General features: G+C 45.9%; 1 protein-coding gene across 4 annotated transcripts in view; it reads left to right on the top strand.

The window, feature by feature from the left end:
• TRIP11 (thyroid hormone receptor interactor 11) overlaps positions 1 to 23,460 on the top strand; it is a 95,060-nt gene that overhangs the window by 56,452 nt on the left and 15,148 nt on the right. For all 4 annotated transcript variants that reach the window (XM_068128137.2, XM_068128138.2, XM_068128140.2 and 1 more), the window contains 7 exons: positions 619 to 786; positions 940 to 4,002; positions 5,608 to 5,748; positions 6,890 to 7,083; positions 7,230 to 7,393; positions 14,494 to 14,597; positions 14,690 to 14,789. In XM_068128137.2, the coding sequence (XP_067984238.2) occupies positions 619 to 786; positions 940 to 4,002; positions 5,608 to 5,748; positions 6,890 to 7,083; positions 7,230 to 7,393; positions 14,494 to 14,597; positions 14,690 to 14,789 (3,934 nt within the window). The remainder of the gene's footprint in view (positions 1 to 618; positions 787 to 939; positions 4,003 to 5,607; positions 5,749 to 6,889; positions 7,084 to 7,229; positions 7,394 to 14,493; positions 14,598 to 14,689; positions 14,790 to 23,460) is intronic.

Genomic DNA, 23,460 nt, shown 5'->3' on the forward strand with positions numbered 1-23,460 from the left:
ATAAAACACAAGGACACCAAGGGCTTCCAGGACAGAAGTTGGTATTTCAAAATCGAAAATCCTAAATATTTCACAGAAATTCTATATAGGGCTGTAGTGTAACAAAACAATGTATGAGTAGATGAATATGAGAATATTTTTCAAAACGGGGTGTTTGTTTGATGCACCCTATTGGGTGTGTGACAAGGATGAAATGATTAGATTTTGATGAAGATCCAGATACTATAATTTGTAAGTGGTTCTTCACCATTGAGAGATAGGTTCAAAAACGATATAGCACGGTGTCAAAAATTTGTGGACCAGTTATGACAAAACTAAGTGGATGAGTTGGTTCGGCGACAAGAACAAGCGATTAAATTTTGGTTCCGTTCCAGATCCAGATCCGGCCTATCATTGGAATAAAAAACGTAAATTGTTCAACCTGGCGGAGGTATGCACTCTACCAAGTACAGTTCTAGTATTTCTTTGTTTTCAATGAACTTGTTTTTCTCTGCACCACGATTTGACATTGCATTGTTCCAAACCATAGGAAATATCTGAGCTTGGCCATCGGAGGTATCACTTTGTTAAGTTTGTTAAATTTTGAAAAGTATAATTTGCTTTTGTATGACCCTGTAGCTCGAGCTCAAGGAAAGTGAGGCCTACAGAAGCTTGGATACCCAGATTGGTAAGCTGCAGATGGCTCTAAAAGAGCGTGATCTTCAGCTTGTGGAAGCAGCGGAGCAGAGGGATTTTCTTTCTGTGCAGCTGGAAGAGCTGGATCGGCAAAACAATGAAGCCATGCAGGTTTGAGTTCATCTTCTGCTCTTCATTAACTATATCTGATTCTCGTGAAGCTATAGCCAAATATTACATGTTGTATGTTGATGTTGAAACGTATTGTCAACATTTTGCATGTTTTTTGTGTTCAAAGACCTTTTGCCTGTGGCCTGTGTGCAGCACATGATCACCATGAAGGAGAACATGGGGAGACAGCTTATGGAGGCTGAAGAACAAATAGCCCAGCGTGATACTGACACTGAACATCTGAGGGCAGAAGCAATCGATTTGAAATCCCATTTGGATAAATTAACGGAACAACGGAACAATCTGGCTCGGGCAGTGGCAGAATCTACGCAGGAGCTGACAATTGCTCAAGATGCGGCTGCAGCCAATGCATCCATGTTAAACAAGTTACAAATGGAACAGAAGATGCAAAGTCGACTGAAAGAGGATGAGGAAAGCGCTTCCGCTTTGGGCCAAGAATATCTGAAGAAGCAGGAAGAGCAGAGTGGTGTTTGCATGCCAGAACGTGTGAACAATCAGACTCGGTTGGAGGTTGTTCGACTGGAAGCTGAACTTGTTAAAGTAAAAGAATTTAACGAAGAACTGCAAGAGTCTTTGAGAAAGATGGAGTTTGAACAAGGGACAGTCATTGACCAATTGGTGGAAGGTAAGGTCAGTGGCATACAGGGAGTGTGGACAGAGGAAGAGATAAACCTGGAGGCAGAAAATCCAGGAAAGTCGCAGGTGGGGGTAGAGTTGAAGGAAACACAGGACAAATTGCTCACTCAGGCCCAGAAGTATGAAGAGACTATCAATGAGATGGTGCATAAGCATGAAAAAGAAAATAGCTTCCTTAGGCACGAGCAGGGACGTCTTCTCAAAAACAATGAAGATAAAGATATTACCTTGGTTGAGTTAACAGGAAATATTGAGCAGTTAGAAATTGAGCTCTGTGAAATTAGGGAAATGTTGATGTCCTCTGTTGAAGGGCAGCAACAATTGCAAGAACTCGTTAAGGAGAAGGAGGAGGCTTTGCTGAAGTTAAATAAAAGATGTACAAGCCTTGATAATATAAAAGAGCAAGGTAACCTGCTGCTTGATGAGGTACAACAGCTTCGACAAACCACTGAAGAAAAGGAAAAACAACTGAGTTTAATGAAGGAGGAGAAAAGCCACCTGAAGGAGGAGATTGATCGTCTGAAGGGCCAACAGAACCGGCGAACACCTGCGGTGGAGTCGAAGACCCTTGACGTCATCACAGAGCTCGAGGCCGAGATCACACAGCTGAATGGAAAGACGTGTAAATTGCAGACTGACCTGAAGCAACAGAACCAAATTATTGAGGAGCAGAAACAGACTTCGTCAGAGTGTGAACAAAAGTTACAGCGCCAGACGTCTATGCTCGAGCAGTGCAAGACTGAGCAAAACAGGTTGGTAGCTACTTATGAGCAGCTCATCGCCGAGAAAAATCTTGAACTTTACGTGCTAAAAGAAACTCTCATGGGGTCACAAAGGCCCAATGTCCTTGGCATGTCAGGTTCTTTCCTGTCTTTAGATGAAGTGAGCAAGCAAGGGGTGGAGCAAATGGACAAAAGTGAGAAGCATGATTTGTCCAAAGTCGAAGTAGAAACACTAATGCGGGGCATCCAGGAAAAGGACCAGGAAATAAAACTTCTAAATGCAAAGAACTTGTCACTGAGACACGAGCTAAATGATCTGATGGCGGTACATGAGGAAGTCAGGAACCTGACACAGAGCGTGCAACAGAAAGATGAAGAGATATGGATGTTGCAATCCCAGGTGATTGCTTCAACTGAGGGCACAGCTGAAATGCATTTCCAGCAACAGGTGAATTCTCTGAGTGCAGATCGAGACCAGGTGTTACTCGTGCTCAATGACAAGGCTCAGGAAATAGCTTCGCTGCGTTCGGAGCAACACCAGCTCATGGATGTAATTGCCGCGAAGGACACTGCTCTCCGAAGAGCGCTGGAAGACAATAGACGTCTGACTGAGGGAGGACAGGGAGAAGACATGACGAGGGAAGCGATACAAAATTTGGCGCGTCTTGTGCGAGAGAAGGACATTGAGAATGATGCCCTGACGCAAAAATGTCGGACTCTACTGACTGTGTTGCAGGGAGGAGAGGATGCTGATGGTCGAGGCATTGGTAGCGATCTTTCAGGAAGTGCAAGTGATGGCACACCTGTTGTATCAGAGGTGGAAAATAGCAATGTGACCTCGCTTCATTATATTTCTTTGCTTCAGGAGTGTGAGGGGTTAAGGCAACAAGTGAAGAAGGTGGAAGAATGGAAGCAACAGGCCCTGACTTCTGTACACAACCTGCAGAGTGAAGCGGCACAGCTTCAGGACGAAGTGGAAGAGTTGGCAAAACGTGCGGCGGGTGATGCGGTGCTAAGTACTAACCTCCAACATAGTTATGGCGGTCTTGTGCAAGGTCACGAGGAGCACGAAGAGCACTTGCGTCGTCTTCGGGATGAGCTGACGATCACACAGCGTGGCTTGGCCGCACTTCGGACGACAGGACAGCATCTCATTGAGACGGTGGAGCATAGCCTTAAAAGGCCTTCCGAAGGAAGGTTCTACGACCAGGACAGGCTGGTAGAGGATGCAGAAGATGGGATGAAATCGAACGAATGTAAAGAGGGAAACAAAAATGAACGGATTGTGAAAGAAAAAGAATGTTTGAAGTCAATAGCAGGATTGAGTGAGAGCAGTGATTCTGTGCAGGTAGAGGAGATCCAAAAGCTGAAGAATGCATTGAATGATGCAGAGATAGCTTTGGAGGCAGCTATGATGGAAAAGAGAACACTGCACGCCGCAAAGGCAGCTGTGACCAGTGACACCGAGGCCTTGCAGGTAAGGCAGGACAACCAAGTTAAGGCGTTGCGTGAAAAAGATTTGCTTCTAAAAAGCAAGAGTGACCAGATAGCGGAGCACACGGAGAGGCTGCGAGAGCACGTAGCTGAAGGGGAACTTCTGCGACAGGCCATTGTCAAGTTGAAAGACCGTGCGGAGTGCTTCGAGCAGGATGTGACACAACTAAAGGAAGAGAACGTGCGGTTAGGCCAGCAGGCCCATGAGAAGGAAATGGAATTTGGAACGTTGCAGGAAGCCAATATGAAGCTTTCGATGCTGTTCCGTGAGCGCGAGTTTGATGCTCAGTCTGCTCGTGAGAAAGCGCTGGCACTCGAGAACCTTCTGAAAGAAAAAGAACAGGTGTGTGTGTATGTGCTCTCCCTTTACAGCTACAGATTTCTACTTTACATCACATGATGATAAATCAAGGTTTTCGGTTTCTAGATGAGAACAAACAGCATAGCTCCTGCACCTCTGTGCCTGTCCCTTATCACGGTGGTCCATGTGTTACCTTTATCCAAGTATTGCATGGGCAGAGGGGAGGTTTATCTTTTTATCCCCACGCTTTTTGAAAAACATAGGGGCAATACCCCTGGTGCTCACCTGGTGGAATAAACAGTATACCACACTGACTAAAGGTATTTTAAACCAATTTGAATGGTTGCTCGAAGACAGGGCAGCATGTAGAATCATACTAACATAATCATAAGACTTTAAACAAACAAATAAAAAAATACTTATTTTGGGGGGAAATCCCCCTCCTTCCTCCCCCAACCCCAGACCCCAATTTTTATAATGCCTTGAACAACCATTGGTACATCACAGGTGATGAAGGTTGTGCTGAAGTTTCATCGAAAGCGTGTGTGTAGTTTCAGAGAAGAAAGCAAATAGGTATTTTGGGGGATCATACCTGGACCCACTTTGACCCCCGTAGACTCTGCAGACTTCGATTTTCTTCGTGCCGTGAACAAACTTTGGTACAGAATGGGAGGTGAAGGTTGTGGTAAAGTTTCATCGAAATAGTGTGTGTAGTTTCAGAGAAAAAAGGAAATTCCTATTTTGGGGGGGTCAAACCTGGACCCACTTCGACCCCTGGTAGACCCCCTTACACCTCGATTTTTTAAATGACGTGAACAAACTTTAGTCACAACATACCAAATATCATTTATGCCAAGTTTGGTCAAATCCCTTCAGCGGTTTCGGAGAAGAAGTTGCAAGTGTTTACGGACTGACAACGCGCCATCCCATAAGCTCCCCAGAACTACTGTTCCAGGTGAGCTAAAAATCTGAGGGATGTAATCTGATCTGTCTGGCTATCCCTCCCTTATGCTATCACCTCCTAAATGGTTGACAAAAATTCACTGAACTTGGTAAATTATACGAGAGCAGTATCATTTTTGCCGCCGCCTCCCTGGGGTGGGGTCAAAAGGTCAAATACCAAAAAATGCAATTGCGGGCACATTTTTAAACCTTTTGTAATGAAACTTTGTATGTGCAATCAACATCGGGGGACGCATGGAATAGGTAACGATTTTTTGGACTTGACCCCCGGTTCATGCCACAGGGGGTGGAGACTTGGGGTCACAGGGGTCAAAACGGGAAGAAAAACTTACTCAACATTTGATATTGGGTTATTCCTGTTGTAATATTCAGCCATCTTTCAACTTTTCTTTATGTGGGAAGTGTGGGGATTTGCGATGGCACACCATCAACTTCACTCTCGTCTTTATTTTTAACAGCAGTGGACGCCATGTTGATGTCCCATCACTGACATTTGGACATTTCACATAATAGAGAGAACAGTAGATTTAATATAGCGGTCAGACATAGCTCATACATATAATCGATAAATTAACCACAAGTGATTACAAGGCAGGGTGCTTCTCGAACAAGTAACACGCGGAAGGTGGTAGATTAAAGGAGAGAATGAGGTGGTTGTGTTTTGGATTTTGTGTGGTTCTACAGGGAAAGGCTGGGGAGTTGAACCAGCTTTTGCAGGAAATGCAGATCAAGGAGCAACAGGCCGTGGCCTTTCAGCAGGAACGTGACCAGATGGTGGTGTCCCTGAAGCAGAAGCAGGTGGAAGTTGCCTCTCTTCAAGCCGAGGTGGGGATTTCGCACAAAGCAACCTTATTTAATACTTATTTCGCACTTATGTAATACACACACTGTTCTTCTGGGGTCGGCCATGGGGGCCAAGTCTTTCACGAACCAAACGGTCAGGCCTCACGTTCAACTGGATTTGATTTGTGCAGGAATCTGGGGATTTCGCACAAAGCAAGCACTACTTATTTAATACACACACTGTTCCTCTGGGGTCGGCCATGGGGGCCAAGTCTTTCACGAACCAAACGGCCAGGCCTCACGTTCAACTGGATTTGATTTGAGCCGGAATCTGTAATTTATTCAGGGCGCCAGCGTTAGCTCGCGTACTCTTCGTGAAAAACGGGATCTTCAACGTCCATCAAACTAATGCTGGCAGATGGGATGACCGCTTTAACGTCCATCCGAGGAACGACGCACATTGATGGTTTCAATCACCTTCTCACTCCCATCCCTCCACCCCAAAAGTCCTCAACCCCTACCCCCCAACTCTGTCCCATCGTTGTTCTCCTCTCTCCCTCCAAACCCCAATTCGCTGTCCCCACCCCTCCTACTCATAAAAGCAAAAGGGCATTGTTACATGGATCATTCCATATTTTACATTATTTCACCACAATCACCGAGTTTGAAGTTGTCTTACTTGGAACCTCCTTATCATTACTCGTCGCTAAACGAATATCTTAGTATTCTGGTGTGTTTTGTGTCGCTTCAATCTCTCTAATAGCATTTTTACCAGGTTTGGTAAAAATGGATAAATAAAATAAAACCCGCTTATCGTTGCCTCCAATTTTCCACGTATGATTATTTACTTCAGATAATAAGTGAATTACTTGTTCATGTACATGTGAACTACAGTCTGTTTATAAATCCTGTACGAAACTTTCCTTTGGGTGGTGTAAAGTAGACCGCTGCCCTGGTCGCTTCCGAACAAAGCATGCATTACTTCATTTCCGCTGCACTAGGGAGGAGGTGGTTGGGGTGTAAGAAGGTGGGAAAGTTTGTGGTTTGGGTAAAATTACATCTGGCTGCAAAACGACCAGATCCATAATGACATGTTTCATTGATGTGTACAACTGTCGTACACAAAACTATTGCTGTATATATTTGACGAATGAACGCCACCACTCCAAACAACCCTTCGCAGCTAAAGCGATGCGGGGAGCGAGAGCACCGGACGCAGCAGGAAGTGCAGCGACTGCGCTCTCACCTGCTCGAAGTGGAAGAGACGTACACGCGTGAGGCGCTGGCTGCCGAAGCACGAGAAGCTGACCTGCGTTGCCGCCTCGCTGCCTTGCAGGAACGTCTCGACGTGTCCAGCTCTTCCCTAGAGAACACCAGGTGATTGCTGATGTGGTGGTTTGGGAGAGTATTTAATTGTTTGTTAATCTTTTGACATGTCAATTCTGTGCATTTCAAAAAGGCAGTTCCGAACAGAAAACAAAATGGCCGATTAACTAAAGGTTTTGCCACCGGGCCCCTAACAGCCTGCAAGCCACTATGCAAGTGGAGTCACTGCAGGAACAGCTGCAGGCAATGATGACCAAAAGAGACGAGGCATTGGCTCGGCTGGACGTGGCCCAGCACCAGGTGCATCAGTACGCTAGTTCTCTGAAGAACATGCAGGGGGTTCTTGAGAAATTCCAGCGCGGTAAGGTTCCTCCCACTTTTATGACATTGTGTGACTTTCTCACCTTTAAGTTCGGTCAGTTGCTTTCTGGCTAAGGTTGTGCTGCTTTTGCTTATGATCTGTTTCTGTTTCTGGTGTTTCTTCTGTTTCAAGTCAAATCTGTTTCTGGTGTTTGTTCCCCCTTCATCCCCTCCCTTACCTCAAACGGCTACACAGCTGACCCGGCACGTGAAAAAGCCGAATGCCTCAACTCTGTGTTTGCCTCAAAATCTTGTGTCCCAAACCCATCTCTCTCTCTGTACCCAGCTTCTCCTGGACTCTGTCTCCTTCTCTCCTGACAAGGTGGAGAAGTTTCTGTCAATCCTCGACTCTGATTCTGCAACTGGACCAGACGGGACCAGACGGCATCAGTCCACGGGTCTTAAAATCCTGCTCTGCCGCTCTTTCACACCCTCTCTCTGTTCTCTTCACCCTTGCTTTTGCTCAAGGTAATCTGCGATCAGCTTGGAAATCAGCCAACATTACTGCTGTACACAAAAAAGGTGCAAAAACAGACCCTTGCAACTACAGACCAATTAGCCTGCTCCCAATTATCAGCAAAGTCATGGAATCGATCATTGCTTCTGATATCAAATCCTTCCTCTTCTCCAATGGCTTGATCTCTGATCATCAATTTGGTTTCAGACCTGGTCACTCTACTCTGGACATGCTGCTTCTACTGTCTCAACAATGGATGGAGGTCCTCAATGTCAAATAGGGAATTAGAACTGTCTCCCTTGACATATCACGTGCCTTCGATACGGTCTGGCACCCCGCTCTGCTCACCAAACTCACCTCCTATGGTATCCATGGATATCTCCACGCATGGTTTGCGGACTTCCTCTCTGGTCATAGTGAACATGTGGCCCTGAATGGGTTTCTCTCATCTCCCCTTCCTGTTCAGGCTGGAGTTCCCCAAGGCAGTGTTCTGGGCCCTGTGCTTTTTCTGGTCTTCATTAATGATCTCTCTGACTCTCTTGAAAATCCTCTCTCCCTCTTTGCTGATGACCACTCTCTGCCGCTCCATACCTCATCCCTCAGATCGGCAGTCTGCATCCTCCTCACTCTATGCAGAGCTGCACAAAATCACAGACTGGTCAAACAAGAGGAACATGCCTTTCAATCCTGACAAATCTCACACTCTTACTATGTCTCTCCGAAAAGACCGACTGGACAACCCTCCCATCTACTTTCTCAACAATCCTCTCCAAGACGTTCCATCACTCAAGCTTTTGGGTCTCACTATTTGCCATGATATTTCCTGGGGAAAACACATTTCCAAGCTGGCCTCCAAAGCCAGTCGCCGACTGAGCATCCTCCATCGTGCGAAGTCCTTCCTTGGCACACTGAGCTCCTCACCACATACAAGGCTTTCATCCGCAGTGCAATGGAATACTGTTCTCCCCTCTGGGCTGGTGCTCCTGCCTCACACCTAGCTCGTCTTCACGCTGTTGAAACCAAAGCTTTCAGAATCATTGGAATGTCCCGCAATGAAGCTAACTCCAAGGGCCTTTCACTCACTCACCAAAGGCAGGTTGGTGCTCTTTCTGTCTTCTACCGACTCCTCTCCGGCCTAGCTACCCCAGCTCTGTCTGTCAAATATTCCTACAGGACACACAAGATCTGCCAGCAACCCTCTTATGGTGAAACTGCCTAAATCAAGACTCTCTACTCACCTTCACTCTTTCATTCCTCTTTTCTCCCACCTTTTCTCCCACCCTCTTCAATCCCACACCTCCCTCCAGGTCTTTAAAACAGCTGTTCACTGCCATCTCTTATCTTCCCCCATTCAAAACCTTTTCTACCCCAGTTAATTCACCCCAGAGCCACTTTTTTGATATACCGACTTCTTTTTTTTTTTTTTTTTTTTTTTTTTTTTTGTATACAATATCGAGGCTCGTGAAAGAGCGAACATTAATCACACAGAAAGACAAACCGACACATAAAACATATAACATAGGGAGCGGTAGACAAGATGGGGAGAGAGGGGGAAGGACACAAACACAACATTTGAGAGCAGGGACCGAGAGACATGGAGACATCGAGAGATCTGAGAGAGGGCGAGGGCTTTGGGGGGGGGGGGGGGGGGGCGTGGGAAGGGGGCAGTGGGAGAGGTATAAAACATATGGACACTGCCAGGACTTCCAGGAAAGAAGTTGGAATTTCAAACAAGGTGGATCTGGGGTGAATTAGCGGGGGTAGAAAAGATCAAGGTTTTGGATGGGGGAAGATAAGAGATGGTGGTGAACAGCTGTTTTAAAGACCTGGAGGGAGGAGTGGGATTGAAGGGAGTGAGGGAGTTTGTTCCAGAGGCGGGAGAAAAGAGGAATGAAAGAGTGAAGGTGAGCGGAGAGCCGAGATTTCGGCAGTTTAACCATCAGAGGGTTGCTGGCAGATCTTGTGCGACCTGTAGGAATATTTGGGGGACAGAGCACAGAGAGAGCTGGGGGTGCAAGGCCGGAGAGGAGTCGGTAGAAGACAGAAAGACCACCTACCTGCCTGCGGTGAGTGAGTGAAAGGCCCTCAGAGATAGCTTCATCGCGGGAGATTCCAATAATTCTGAAAGCTTTGGTTTCAACAGCGTGAAGCCGAGCTAGGTGTGAGGCAGGAGCACCGGCCCATAGGGGAGAACAGTATTCCATTGAGCTGCGGATGAAAGCCTTGTATGTGGTGAGGAGCTCAGGTGTGCCGAGGAAGGACTTCGCACGACGGAGGATGCCCAGTCGGCGACTGGCTTTGGAGGCCAGCTTGGAAATGTGGTTTTCCCAAGAAAGATCATGGCAGATAGTGAGACCCAAAATCTTGAGCGACAGAACTTCTTGGAGAGGATTGTTGAGAAAGTAGATGGGAGGGTTGTCCAGTCGATCTTTTCGGAGAGACATAGTAAGAGTGTGAGATTTGTCAGGATTGAAAGACATGTTCCACTTGTTTGACCAGTCTGTGATTTTGTCCAGGTCTTCAGAGAGTGAGGAGGCAGCAGACTGCCGATCTGAGGGAAGAGGAATGGAGCGGCAGAGAGTGGAGTCATCAGCAAAGAGATAGAGAGGATTTTCGAGAGAGTCAGAGAGATCATTGATGAAGACCAGAAAAAGCACGGGGCCCAGAACACTGCCTTGGGGAACTCCAGCCTGAACAGGAAGAGGAGATGAGAGAAACCCATTCAGGGCCACACGTTGACGACGACTAGAGAGGAAGTCCGCCAGCCATGCGTGGAGATTTCCATGGATACCAAAGGAGGAGAGTTTGGTGAGCAGAGCGGGGTGCCAGACCGTGTCGAAGGCACGTGATATGTCGAGGGAGACAGCTCTAATTTCCTGTTTGGCATTGAGGACCTCCATCCATTGTTGAGACAGCAGAAGCAGCATGTCCAGAGTAGAGTGACCTGGTCTGAAACCAAATTGATGATCAGAGATCAAGCCATTGGAGAAGAGGAAATATTTCATATCAGAAGCAATGATGGATTCCATGACTTTGCTGATAATTGGGAGAAGGCTGATTGGTCTGTAGTTGCTAGGATCTGTTTTTGCACCTTTTTTGTGCAAAGCGGTGATGTTGGCTGATTTCCAAGCAGATGGCAGTTGACCTTGAGCAAAAGAGAGGGTGAAGAGAACAGAGAGAGGGTGAGATAGAGCAGCAGAGCAGGATTTTAGGACCCGTGGGCTGATGCCGTCGGGTCCAGTTGAAGAATCAGAGTCGAGGGTTGACAGAAACTTTTCCACCTTGTCAGGAGGAAAGGACACGGAGTCCAGGAGCAGCAGGGTACGACTGGGTATGGTGGGTACAGAGAGGGATGGGTTTGGGACACAAGATTTAGAGGCAAACACAGAGTTGAGGCATTCAGCTTTTTCACGTGCGGAGTCAGCTGTGTAGCCGTTTGAGGTAAGGGAGGGGATGGAGGGGGAACAAACACCAGAAACGGATTTGACCAGACGCCACCAGGATTTGGAAGAGGGAGACAGATAAGAGAGTTCGGTCTTGAGAACGGAGAGATATTGTTTCCTGGCTCTCCTGAGGGTGGACACACACTTGTTTCGGGCTTTGTGAAAGGAAATGAGATTTCCTTCCGTTGGATTTGCTTTCCAGGAGACGAAGGCAAGTTGTTTCTGGGCAACAGCCTCACCACAAGATTCCGTGTACCATGGACGGGAGGAAGGGTATGACAACTGAAGACGAGATGGGATAAATCTGTGCATGAGAGAGAGCAATTTACTTTGGAAGAATTCCCAGGATGAGTTGATGTCAGAGGTGGTAGAGATGGGAGACCAGTCCAGATGATTGATGGCTGCTTGAAGACCGTGCCAGTTGGCCTGAGTGAAATGCCAGACTCGTCGACGCTGAGCAGGCTCCCTGAGGATGGTCAGAGAGATGTCCACTTTAACAAGGACATGATCAGATGTTCCGATCGGAGCAGAAGAAGAGCAGCAGACATTTTCAGGGAGTTAGTCATAACCAAGTCCAGAAGAGAAGATGTTCCGTTGACTGAGATCCGGGTCGGGAAATTGACAGATTGTGTCAGTCCCAGTGAGTCGCAGAAGTCCTTTGCTGAGGAGCCATGGCTGGTGAGAGAGGTACCCACACCCAGCCAACTGGCATGATGACAGTTGAAATCACCACATATGAGGAAGAGAGAGTTGGGATGAGTAGATAGAAGTTGGTCCATATCATCAGACAGCGAGATGTAGATGGAGTCATCACTGTTTGGTGGACGGTACAACACACATATGAACAAGAGGTGGGAGCGAAGGGGAAGCCGTAGCCAGAGGTATTCCTGGGGGTGAGGTGGAGAGAGTGCAGTGCAGGGCGAGTGAGGAAGAGAGTTTTTGATAAAGATAGCAACCCCGCCTCCAGGACGAGGCTCAGGTCTATCATACCGGAGGAGGGAGTAGCCCGGGAGAGATACTATGGAATCAGAGACATCATAAAGGAGGAAAGTTTCTGTTAAGCAGATCACGTCTGGTTTGACAGAAGCAACCTGTATGGAGAGATCGGTTAAGTTTGAACGAAGGCCCCGGATGTTTGAGGTCCATACCGTTAATGAAGAGGAAGGGGGAGCATCAGATACAGAACAGGGGGGAGGAGGGGTAGGGTAAGATGTGGAAGAGGTGGAAGAGGTAGGGAGAGCTGTTGAAGGTGTGTCAGAGATTTCAGAATAGCTCGGAGAAAGGGAAGGATGGGGCGGACAAAAGGTTTGATGGTGATTGGGTGAGCCACAATGAGGTGTTATTTGAGGAGGGGGAAGAGCGAGGCAGAAGGTTGGGGGAGATGGAGGTGAGAGTTTGAAGGGGGAAGAAGCGGGGAGGACGCTTTGAGGAGGGGGAGTGAGCGGGGGGAAATTGAGAAGCAATGAGGGTGGGGAGATTTGAAGGGGAGGGGTGAGGGGGGAGTTTGGGAGGGAAGGGACAAGGGGAGGGATTTGAAAGGGATGGGATATGGGGGAGATTTGGAGGGGAGGGGTGAGGCAGGAGTCTAGGAGGGGAGGGGCGAGGGGGCGTCTTGGCGGGGAGGGGTGAGGGGGTAGTTTAGGAGGGAGGGGGCAAGGGGGGAGATTTGAAAGGGATGGGTGATGGGGAAGATTTGGAGGGGAGGGGTGATGGGGAAGATTTGGAGGGGAGGGGTTATGGGGAAGATTTGGAGGGGAGGGGTGAGATTGGATTTTTGAAAGTGTACGATTTATGGGAAACGAACATTTATTGCAAAATGAGTTTCTTGTGACCTTCGAGTTAAAAATACGTTTAAGGACGCTGGATGGAGGATGGAGTGCAGGAGAGTTTAGGGAATGTAGAAAAAAGGCACTATAGGAGATGGATATTTTTTTTGGGATGAATTGATTTGGTGAGCAAGTCGAAAGCAGCCTTTTAAAGAAGAAGAAGAAAAAGGTGTTATAAAATATGACGGAATACATAACTTGAGGGGAAAGTGTAAACATTGAAGGTTAATGAGTGAAAACTATCTGGGGAAATGGGGGAGAAACACGTGGTCGAAGAACGAACGAACGAATAAGAATGAATAAACGAATGAGAACAGAGAAGGAAATGTTTTTTTTTTTTTTTTTTTTTGGAGTTGAGATTTACACAAGGAAGTAGGCTATGGGTGAAAAGACTGGGAATACAGAGAACGAAAGTTATTGGATCACAAACGACGGACCACTGAGAGAAAAACAAAGCCTCAAGGTTGTACAGTGCACACTGTACAAGGCCTTGCTCGCGACACGGCAAACAGACGATCAATTTATGAAAGATAAACACCGAGAAACAACCAAAGTTGCACACAATAACTTCACACACCGAAAGATAAATACAGTTTCGACAAAATACAATTGTGAACAGACTTAACTTCGAAAAACGTGGAGACCGTGTGGAGCTTCGAAAATCCCTGCCGCCGTCTCCAAGATCTCGCGAGATCTCCCATATGCCGCTTTCCTTGAAGTCCTAGCAGTGTCCATGTGTTTTATACCTCAAACCACCCCCCCTGCACCCCCCCCCCCCACCCTTCCCATGCCTCCTCCCCCCAATCCCTCTCCCTCCCACATATCTCCCAATGTCCCTGTTCTCTACTGTTGTACTTGTGTGCTTCCCTCTCTCTCCCTATCTTGTCTCCTGCCCCCTTGATCATATGTTTTTTGTGTCAGTTTGTTTTTATGTGATTAATGCTAGCTCTTACACGAGCCTCGAGCTTGTACACACAAAACATCTATCTAGTTATTTTAGACAAAATCATATCAATCGCTGTCAAAATGCATGTGTTCATAAATTCATAAATATTTACCATCTCAATCGCATCTGGGTTGGATGATGCACACCAAATGGATGGTATAGAGTTACTACACTGATTTGACATCCCCAAACTTTCACTCTGCCACTCACGGTAAGTTACTACAGGTCAAACATGTGGTGTGTTTGGTATAGGCGAGGAAAGAGAGGCTGACCTGGGCCAATCATAATTCACTGATTTGGTATCATGTGGAAAGAAGGATTGTTCAGATGATAGACATGAACGGAGCAGGTTGTGTGAAATGATAACTGATATGCTGTTTGCGAGGCCAATGCGTGTTCTTCTTCTTTGTGAAATTTGAATGTCTACAGATGAAAAGGCGATGTATGCCGCTGAGCTTGAACGGCTGAAACGCGATTCTGAGAGCAGCCGGCAGGAATCTACAACCTTAAAGCAGTGCGTCGTGGATCTGCAGGTGGGTGGTTCATGGTGAGCCGAGGCTATTATGGGCAGGTGGATGCAGTTCGGGATCGTTGTGCACCGGGTGACGTGTGTGGATGTTTTTAGGAACGGCTGGCTGAAGCAAGCCAGGCACTTGAGTCGGCCTCGCGTCTTACAGAAACGTTGGACCTAAAAGATGAACAAATTGTGGATCTGCAACGAGAAGGTGTGTGGTTGCACCTTTATGGTTTTATTAGCGGTTATTTACATGAACATAGTCGTGTATCCATCTTGGGAAAAATGCACCATTAAGTAGAGAGTCATATTTCCTTGAATTATTTTCTCTAATCTGTGGTTCGTATGAGGGAGGCAGCCACATCTTTTCCACCACAATTAAGTTGTGAAATACATGACATCACAAAGTCAACAATTATCCTTTCCATGTTGGAACCTGAAGGGATTAGAGAGGTTAAACACCGATCTACATAAATATACAGTCGGACACCGACATTCGCGGGGGGGATATGTACCTGGAAAATATCCGCATGTGGAGGCATTGTTTCAATGGGAAAAGGGGGGATAGGTTCCCGGAATTTCATGATTCATAAGGGGAAATCAAAATTCCCATGACAAACCACGAATACGCCGACGAAAAACCAGGAATATGCGAAGCACAGGGCCGCGAATGTAGAAGCGGGTCAGAAAAACCGCGAATACGCCCGTGAAAAGAATGTGGAATCGTGTGGTTGCGCATGTGCAGCAGCTTTATGCATGACGTGTGGAAGATGCTTTTAGAAGCGTCATGTTCGCGGCTGGTGGGAGTGTTTTTTTTTTTTTTGCGCCCGTGAAAAACCATGAAATGCGTGGGTCACAGGGCCGTGGATGTAGAAGCAGGTCGCATTTATCTACTGCGACTACACGGGGGCTCACGGATGTTGGGGCCCGACTGTATAATGTTAATTCTCATCTCTGATGAAATCTATACGCCCTGAGCCAGGCTATGCATTGTTAAATGGACGGTCCTGTTGCTTTTGTAGTCTCGCTATGAGAGCCAACATGCTTTGTCGCTTTACATGTTCCTAAAGTGAACCTAACCGCAGTTGAATAGCAACTTGTCTCTTGAGTGTTCACTGGACTTTAAATCTGGCAGGAGGGGTGCAGGAAACGTTGCAATTTCTTCTCATTGCCGATGGTGTGATGTGTTTCACTGATTCGATGGAAAGCTGTGATATTCCCTTCACTGATTTGGTATCATGTTTGAAGTAAAACTGACACAAGGTTTTCCTGATACGGAAAATTTGAATTCCACCACATTGGCTTTACCTGATGTCGTTAACATTGTTTGGCTATCACAATTTGTAAGTAATCTGACGGGTTCGGGTTTGTGTGCATCTAACGACTCCATTTCACCAAAACACTCGCCGTAACTCATCTTTGCCTCTTCAAGTTATTCTGTGTTTATGGCTCAATCTCAGCTGGCAACTGTGAGTTCCATTATGAACAACGCACGGTAGTCACTGGGATTAGGTCGATCACAGACATTCATCACGATGCAAACCGAGTAGTGCCGTTGCCTTTGGCGATGCTTCGTGTGCTGGTTCTACCAGAGAGGACCTCAGAACTGGCTTGTTTGATGTCGTAGATACTGCATCAGGAACTGATAGGGTAATGCTCTATCGCCGTCAGTTCCTAATGCACTGCCTTCAGCATCTACGCCAGCAGCTGGGGTGATCTCAACACTAAGAGAGCTCATCCACGTTGGTCAATAGGGATGCAGTGTGCTTTCAACATGTAGGAATCCAAAGTGACCATGTGACCTTGTGTCTGCCCATCCACTTCAAGCAGATTGGTATGCTTGTAAATGAGGGAAAGGATTGCCTTTAATGAGCCTTGACTTCTGTATTAAAAATAAATAAATAAATAATTCACAGAACAGAGGGGCATCGCAAGGTTCATGCAACTCTTGTCATAATCTCATCCTTAGGTGCGAATTTTGAAATCTTGGTCTCATGGGCTATTGCAGGCCTGTGGTTGTTCCACCACTTTCAAAAAATGTATGCAACATGGAAGATCATGGGAAAAGGTGATGGAGGGTATAATAATAGAAATGCACCGATAATGGGGCAGTATCACAACAGGTGGGTGGATGCAACAAGCAAGGGAATGGACTGGACGAACAGGAAAATGAGAGAGTGAGGGAAGGAAACAATAACTTGCGAGTGAGAGTTGTTAGGGTTGGGGACTTAATGGGAGTAGAGACTATGACTGTGAGGGATGGACAATAGAGTGGGAGCGAATTGACTCGGGAGCGCACTTCTACAAGCAGGAGAAAAGAGGAAGGAATGGACAGAGGTGAGCAGTATACCTGGATTTTGGGTATTTCACAAGGAAGAGATTTGTTGAAGAGTGCTCCATTATCAGTACATCCTCGAGCGTTATGCTTCTGCTTCCTTTTTGGAGATGCCAATGATTTGAGAGCTTTGTATTCCACATAATCCAGCAGAGACAAGTGTAAAGCTGGAACACTATTCCGCCAGGGTGGGTTGTGCTCCACTGTGCCATGGACAAAGGTCATTGTAGCCTGCGGGAAGTTATCAAAGTAGAACTTGGCATAATGGAGGATGTCCAGTCAGCAGCTGGCTTTGGAGACCAGTTTTGGGAAATACATATACAGTCACATGAAAAAGTAAGTACACCCCATGTAAAGTTTTGACTTTTTCAGCATATTTCAACATACAGCTATTTGATCTTCATTTCAACAATATTGATAGACTAGCGGGGTCACCCGTGGGAATCCCACGGGCATGGATGTGTGTGACATTTCGACATATTGAGTTATATGCTGCACATTCATTTTTACAAAATGGTTACTGGCAAGTCATCAGATCCAGAAATGGTGTGAATTTAGTTATTTCACATAATATGTGACCCCTCACTCCTCTCCACCTGACACTCTCCTGTCTCCACCTGACACTCTCCTGTCTCCACCTGACACTCTCCTCTCTCCACCTAGCACTCCTCTCCTCTCCAAACCCTCACATCCCTCTCCTTTCCAATCCCTCACCTCTCCAATCCCTCACACTCCTCTCCTCTGCAATCCTTCACACGCCTCTCCAATCGCGCCTCACACTCCTCTCCAATCGCGCCTCACACTCCTCTCCAATCGCGCCTCACACTCCTCTCCAATCGTGCCTCACACTCCTCTCCAATCGTGCCTCACACTCCCCTCCAATCACTCCTCTCCAATCGTGCCTCACACTCCTCTCCAATCACGCCTCACACTCCTCTCCAATCGTGCCTCACACTCCTCTCCAATCGCGCCTCACACTCCTCTCCAATCGCGCCTCACTCGCCTCTCCAATCGGCTTTCCCCGTCTCGTTTCTCTCCTTTTTCTCCCGTCTCGTTCTTTTTCTTGCTCCAAATCGGCCCGTCGGAATCGGAAATCGGCCCGTCTCGCCCGTCGGCCCGTCGGAATCGGAAATCGGCCCGTCTTGCTTTTGTGCTTGTGCGTAAATAAATTGTGTTCATGACACCATTTCTGGTGTTGGGCTAGCGGCTAGGGTGCCGGCTTAGGATCCTGGGTTCGAATCTCGGTCGATCGCCGAATTAATGCCAGGGGGGTTGACTCAGCCTGTCATCCTTCCGAGGTCGGCTAATTGAGTACCAGTTCACTGGTAATTCCCTGTTTGTCGTTGAAGGCGGCAAAAAGGGTTGGCGTCAGGAAGGGCATCCGGCCGTAAAACATTGCTTCAAAAAGGGGACAAAAAAACAACAACTACCACGGTCCCCGAAAAGGCCAACCCCCGCTTTGCGGGGAAAAATGGCCTCTAAACGGTGGTTTTTACACCATTTCTGGATCTGATGACTTGCCAGTAACCATTTTGTAAAAATGAATGTGCAGCATCTAACTCAATATGTCGAAATGTCACACACATCCATGCCCGTGGGATTCCCACGGGTGACCCCGCAAGTTTGCATTGACGTTCGTCGATGGACTCGTTCGCCCGTCTCATTCGTTTTCTTGCTGCATCCTGTTCAAGTCTGCGTTCTTCATCGATCGTCTCATTCATTTTGGAAATAGAAGTTTCCACGCAGCGCATGAATTGTCACGATCCTCAAGAGGAATTTGTCTCGTAATCATCAAATGATAAATGGCAAGTAAATTATATTGTGGAAAATTAAAGATTTCAAATAAACCTATTTAAAGTGTATTCGCACATAACTAATTTTAAAAAACGAAGAAATATCTCTCGGTAATTTCCTGAAACATATTTTACTTCCGGCTAATAATGTTGAATTAAATAAAAACGAAGAAATATATGTCGGCATCATTGTTGACGTTTTTGTGACGACTGTCATCAAACGAAAAAGTAATATATCTTAACGGAAAAGCAAAAGCGAATTTTTAATATATATCGACACGTTGCCGTCGGTGTCATGTTGGGCGGTGTATGATACACCATGACGCGATTTTTAAAAATATATCTCTGCATTTTCCCGCGTGTGTGGAATGTTCTCAATTATTGCTGACACCGAGTCCAAAACCATCGATAAAAATGAAATCATATGGTGAGTTAGATTGGAGATAAAGGCGTGAGAGAGACTCAATGGCCTTGAAGTTGAAGTTACAGGCGTTTGAGAATTCATTTCGTTCTATAAACGGCAACTTTCATTGGATTTCCTTCCCGTTTTTTTTCAACCGAGTCGAAAACTATGTTAGCGACTGTGAAAAATGAAATGATATATCGAATTTTTAATACTAGGGCATGCCCGTACTATATCTATATCTAAAATTATATCCCCCCCCCCTCTATTTACATGAAATGGTTTGGTCCAAAGCGAACGGCTTGCGAGTGGTGACAATCCCCCCCCTCTATTTACATGCAATGGTTTGGTCCAAAGCAAACGGCTTCCGGAGTTTGGTAAAGAAATCGCCATCGCGTGCACAAACGCGCAGGAAAGCGAATGAATCGCAAATTCGTTTTTATTAGTTGTAAAACATAGTTTAACGCCAACATAGTTTGCAAACGTGAAATAAATGAATACGCTGTCAAATGTGCCATCCGAGGCAGAGTGTGCCCGCCACGTTCGGCACACGCGATCGTTCGCTGCTCTCTGATTGGTTGAATCGTTTTTTGGACATAGCTCGGTAAGTAATTGTCCGATTAATATGAAACCTTGAAAAGGCACATCCTCGGGTCCCCAGCAATATACCTGGCAAGTTAAAAGTATATCGGACCCGTGGTTGTCGAGAAACAGCGGTCACAGACAAACGTACAGACAGACAGAGATTACTGGAATTATAGATAGACTAGGGCATGCCCGTACTATATATATGCCCGTACTATATATCTATCTAAAATTATATCCCCCCCCTCTATTTACATGAAATGGTTTGGTCCATTCGCAACGCCAAAGCGAACGGCGAACGGCTTGCGAGTACAGTGACAATCCCCCCCCCCCCCCCTCTATTTACATGAAATGGTTTCGTCCATTCGCAACGACCACAGAACCCCCCCCCCCCTCTATTTACATGGAATGGTTTGGTCCATTCGCAACGCCGGCACACGCGATCGTTCGCTGCTCTCTGATTGGTTGAATCGTTTTTTGGACATAGCTCGGTAAGTAATTGTCCGATTAATATGAAACCTTGAAAAGGCACATCCTCGGGTCCCCAGCAATATACCTGGCAAGTTAAAAGTATATCGGACCTGTGGTTGTCGAGAAACAGCGGTCACAGACAGACAAACGTACAAACGTACAGAGATTACTGGAATTATAGATAGACTAGGGCATGCCCGTACTATATCTATATCTAAAATTATATCCCCCCCCTCTATTTACATGAAATGGTTTGGTCCAAAGCGAACGGCTTGCGAGTGGTGACAATCCCCCCCCCTCTATTTACATGCAATGGTTTGGTCCAAAGCGAACGGCTTCCGGAGTTTGGTAAAGAAATCGCCATCGCGTGCACAAACGCGCAGGAAAGCGAATGAATCGCAAATTCGTTTTTATTAGTTGTAAAACATAGTTTAACGCCAACATAGTTTGCAAACGTGAAATAAATGAATACGCTCTCAAATGTGCCATCCGAGGCAGAGTGTGCCCGCCACGTTCGGCACACGCGATCGTTCGCTGCTCTCTGATTGGTTGAATCGTTTTTTGGACATAGCTCGGTAAGTAATTGTCCGATTAATATGAAACCTTGAAAAGGCACATCCTCGGGTCCCCAGCAATATACCTGGCAAGTTAAAAGTATATCGGACCCGTGGTTGTCGAGAAACAGCGGTCACAGACAGACAAACGTACAAACGTACAAACGTACAGAGATTACTGGAATTATAGATAGATGGAATTATAGATAGATGTATCGACACGTTGCCGTCGGTGTCATGTTAGGCGGTGTATGATACACCATGACGCGATTTTAAAAAATATATCTGCATTTTCCCGCGTGTGTGGAATGTTCTCAATTATTGCTGACACCGACTCTAAAACCATCGATAAAAATGAAATCATATGGTGAGTTAGATTGGAGATAAAGGCGTGAGAGAGACTCAATGGCCTTGAAGTTACAGGCATTTGAGAATTCATTTCGTTCTATAAACGGCAACTTTCATCGGATTTTCTTCTCGTTTTTTTTCAACCGAGTCTAAAACTATGTTAGCGACTGTGAAAAATGAAATGATATATCGAATTTAAAATAGATATCGACACATTGCCGTCGGTGTCATGTTGGGCGGTGTATGATACACCATGACGCGATTTAAAAAAATATATCTCTGCATTTTCCCGCGTGTGTGGAATGTTTGTGGAAAATTAAAGATTTCAAATAAACCTATTTAAAGTGTATGCGCACATAACTAATAAAAAAAACGAAGAAATATCTCTCGGTAATTTCCTGAAACATATTTTACTTCCGGCTAATATGTTGAATGAAATAAAAACGAAGAAATATATGTCGGCATCATTGTTGACGTTTTTGTGACGACTATCATCAAACGAAATAGTAATATATCATAACGGAAAAGCAAAAGCGAATTTTTAATATATATCGACACATTGCCGGCGGTGTCATGTTGGGCGGTGTATGATACACCATGACGCGATTTTAAAAAATATATCTCTGCATTTTCCCGCGTGTGTGGATTGTTCTCAATTATTGCTGACACCGAGTCTAAAAGTAAAACCATCGATAAAAATGAAATCATATGGTGAGTTAGATTGGAGATAAAGGCGTGAGAGAGACTCAATGGCCTTGAAGTTACAGGCCTTTGAGAATTCATTTCGTTCTATAAACGGCAACTTTCATCGGATTTTCTTCCCGTTTTTTTTCAACCGAGTCTAAAACTATGTTAGCGACTGTGAAAAATGAAATGATTTATCGAATTTGATTTGAAATAAAACTGGGGGAGAGCAAGACACCACGGGCCTACAAAACAGGACTCAAAGCTATGCGAGTTAATAAAATGGTGGATATTTGTTTATAGCCACTCCCAGAATGGGTGGAGCTATGGGTGGAGCTACTCTGCAAACCGAGTAAGCCACACCCCGGACAGACACCCAACAGATAGACAGACAGACAGACAGAATCATCTACGGCTATTATAATATAGATAAAGGTGATATAATATAACAAATATCATTAAGCATTTACATTTTGTAGTCCATTGTATAATTTAAATAAACATAAATGCAAATTTCGCATGTGGAAAAAGTAAGTACACCCTTGGCTCTAATAGGTGGTATTGCCCCCTTTGGCAGAAACAACCTCAACTAGGCGTTTCTTATAACTGTCTACCAGTCTCTGACATCGACTGGAAGAAATTTTTGCCCACTCCTCCATGCAGAATTCTTTCAGCTGTGCAATGTTTGAGGGGTTTCTTGCATGCACAGCTCGTTTCAAATCCCCCCACAACATCTCGATGGGATTTAGATCCGGGCTTTGACTTGGCCATTCCAGAACCCTACATTTCTTTCTTTTCAGCCATTCCTTGGTGGATTTACTGGTATGTTTACGGTCATTGTCATGTTGCAAGGTCCACCTTCGGTTGAGCTTCAACTTTTCGACAGATGGCCTCACATTATCCTCAAGCACCCTCTGGTACAATGAAGAATTCATAGTGGATTCTATGATGGTGAGCTGCCCAAGCCCTGATGCAGCAAAGATGCCCCAAACCATAATATTTCCACCACCATGCTTTACAGTTGGTATCAGGTTCTTGTGGTCAAATGCTGTCTTTCGTTTTCGCCAAACATGTCTTCTGGTACTGTGGCCAAATAGCTCTGCCTTTGACTCATCTGTCCAGAGCACATTGTTCCAGAAGTGCTGGTCTTTGCCTAGGTGTTCATTGGCAAACTTTAGTCTTGCCCTGATGTTCTTTCTGGACAGCGAAGGTTTCCTCCTGGCACACCTCCCATGTAGATCAAATTTGTGCAGCCTCTTTCTAATGGTAGACTCGTGCACTTTGACATCAACAGTGGCAAGAGCTACCTGTAGATCCCGTGATGACATTCTGGGGTTCTTAGAGACTTCTTTCAGCATCTTGCGGTCTGCTCTCGGGCTGAACTTGCTGGGGTGGCCTGGACTGAACAAGTTGGCAGTTGTTTGGAATCTTCTCCACTTGTAGATGATCTTCCAGACAGTCGAATGATTGATTTCAAATTGTTTGGAGATCTTTTTAAATCCTTGCCCAGACTCGTATGCATCTATAACCTTCTTTCTGAAGGCCTCAGATCTCTTTCGATCAAGGCATGGTGACGCCGCACACTTAAACAACAAAGAGCAAACCAAACGAAATGTCTGAGGTTTAAATAAGACAGGTTCTTCCAAGATCCTCTATAACGATGTTCTAATCATTTGCACCAGAGCTGGTGCACCTGATTCTAATTTTAG

Source organism: Myxine glutinosa, chromosome 9 (genome assembly GCF_964187855.1).
Source record: "Myxine glutinosa chromosome 9, kmMyxGlut1.1, whole genome shotgun sequence".
Taxonomy (NCBI): Eukaryota; Metazoa; Chordata; class Myxini; order Myxiniformes; family Myxinidae; genus Myxine; species Myxine glutinosa.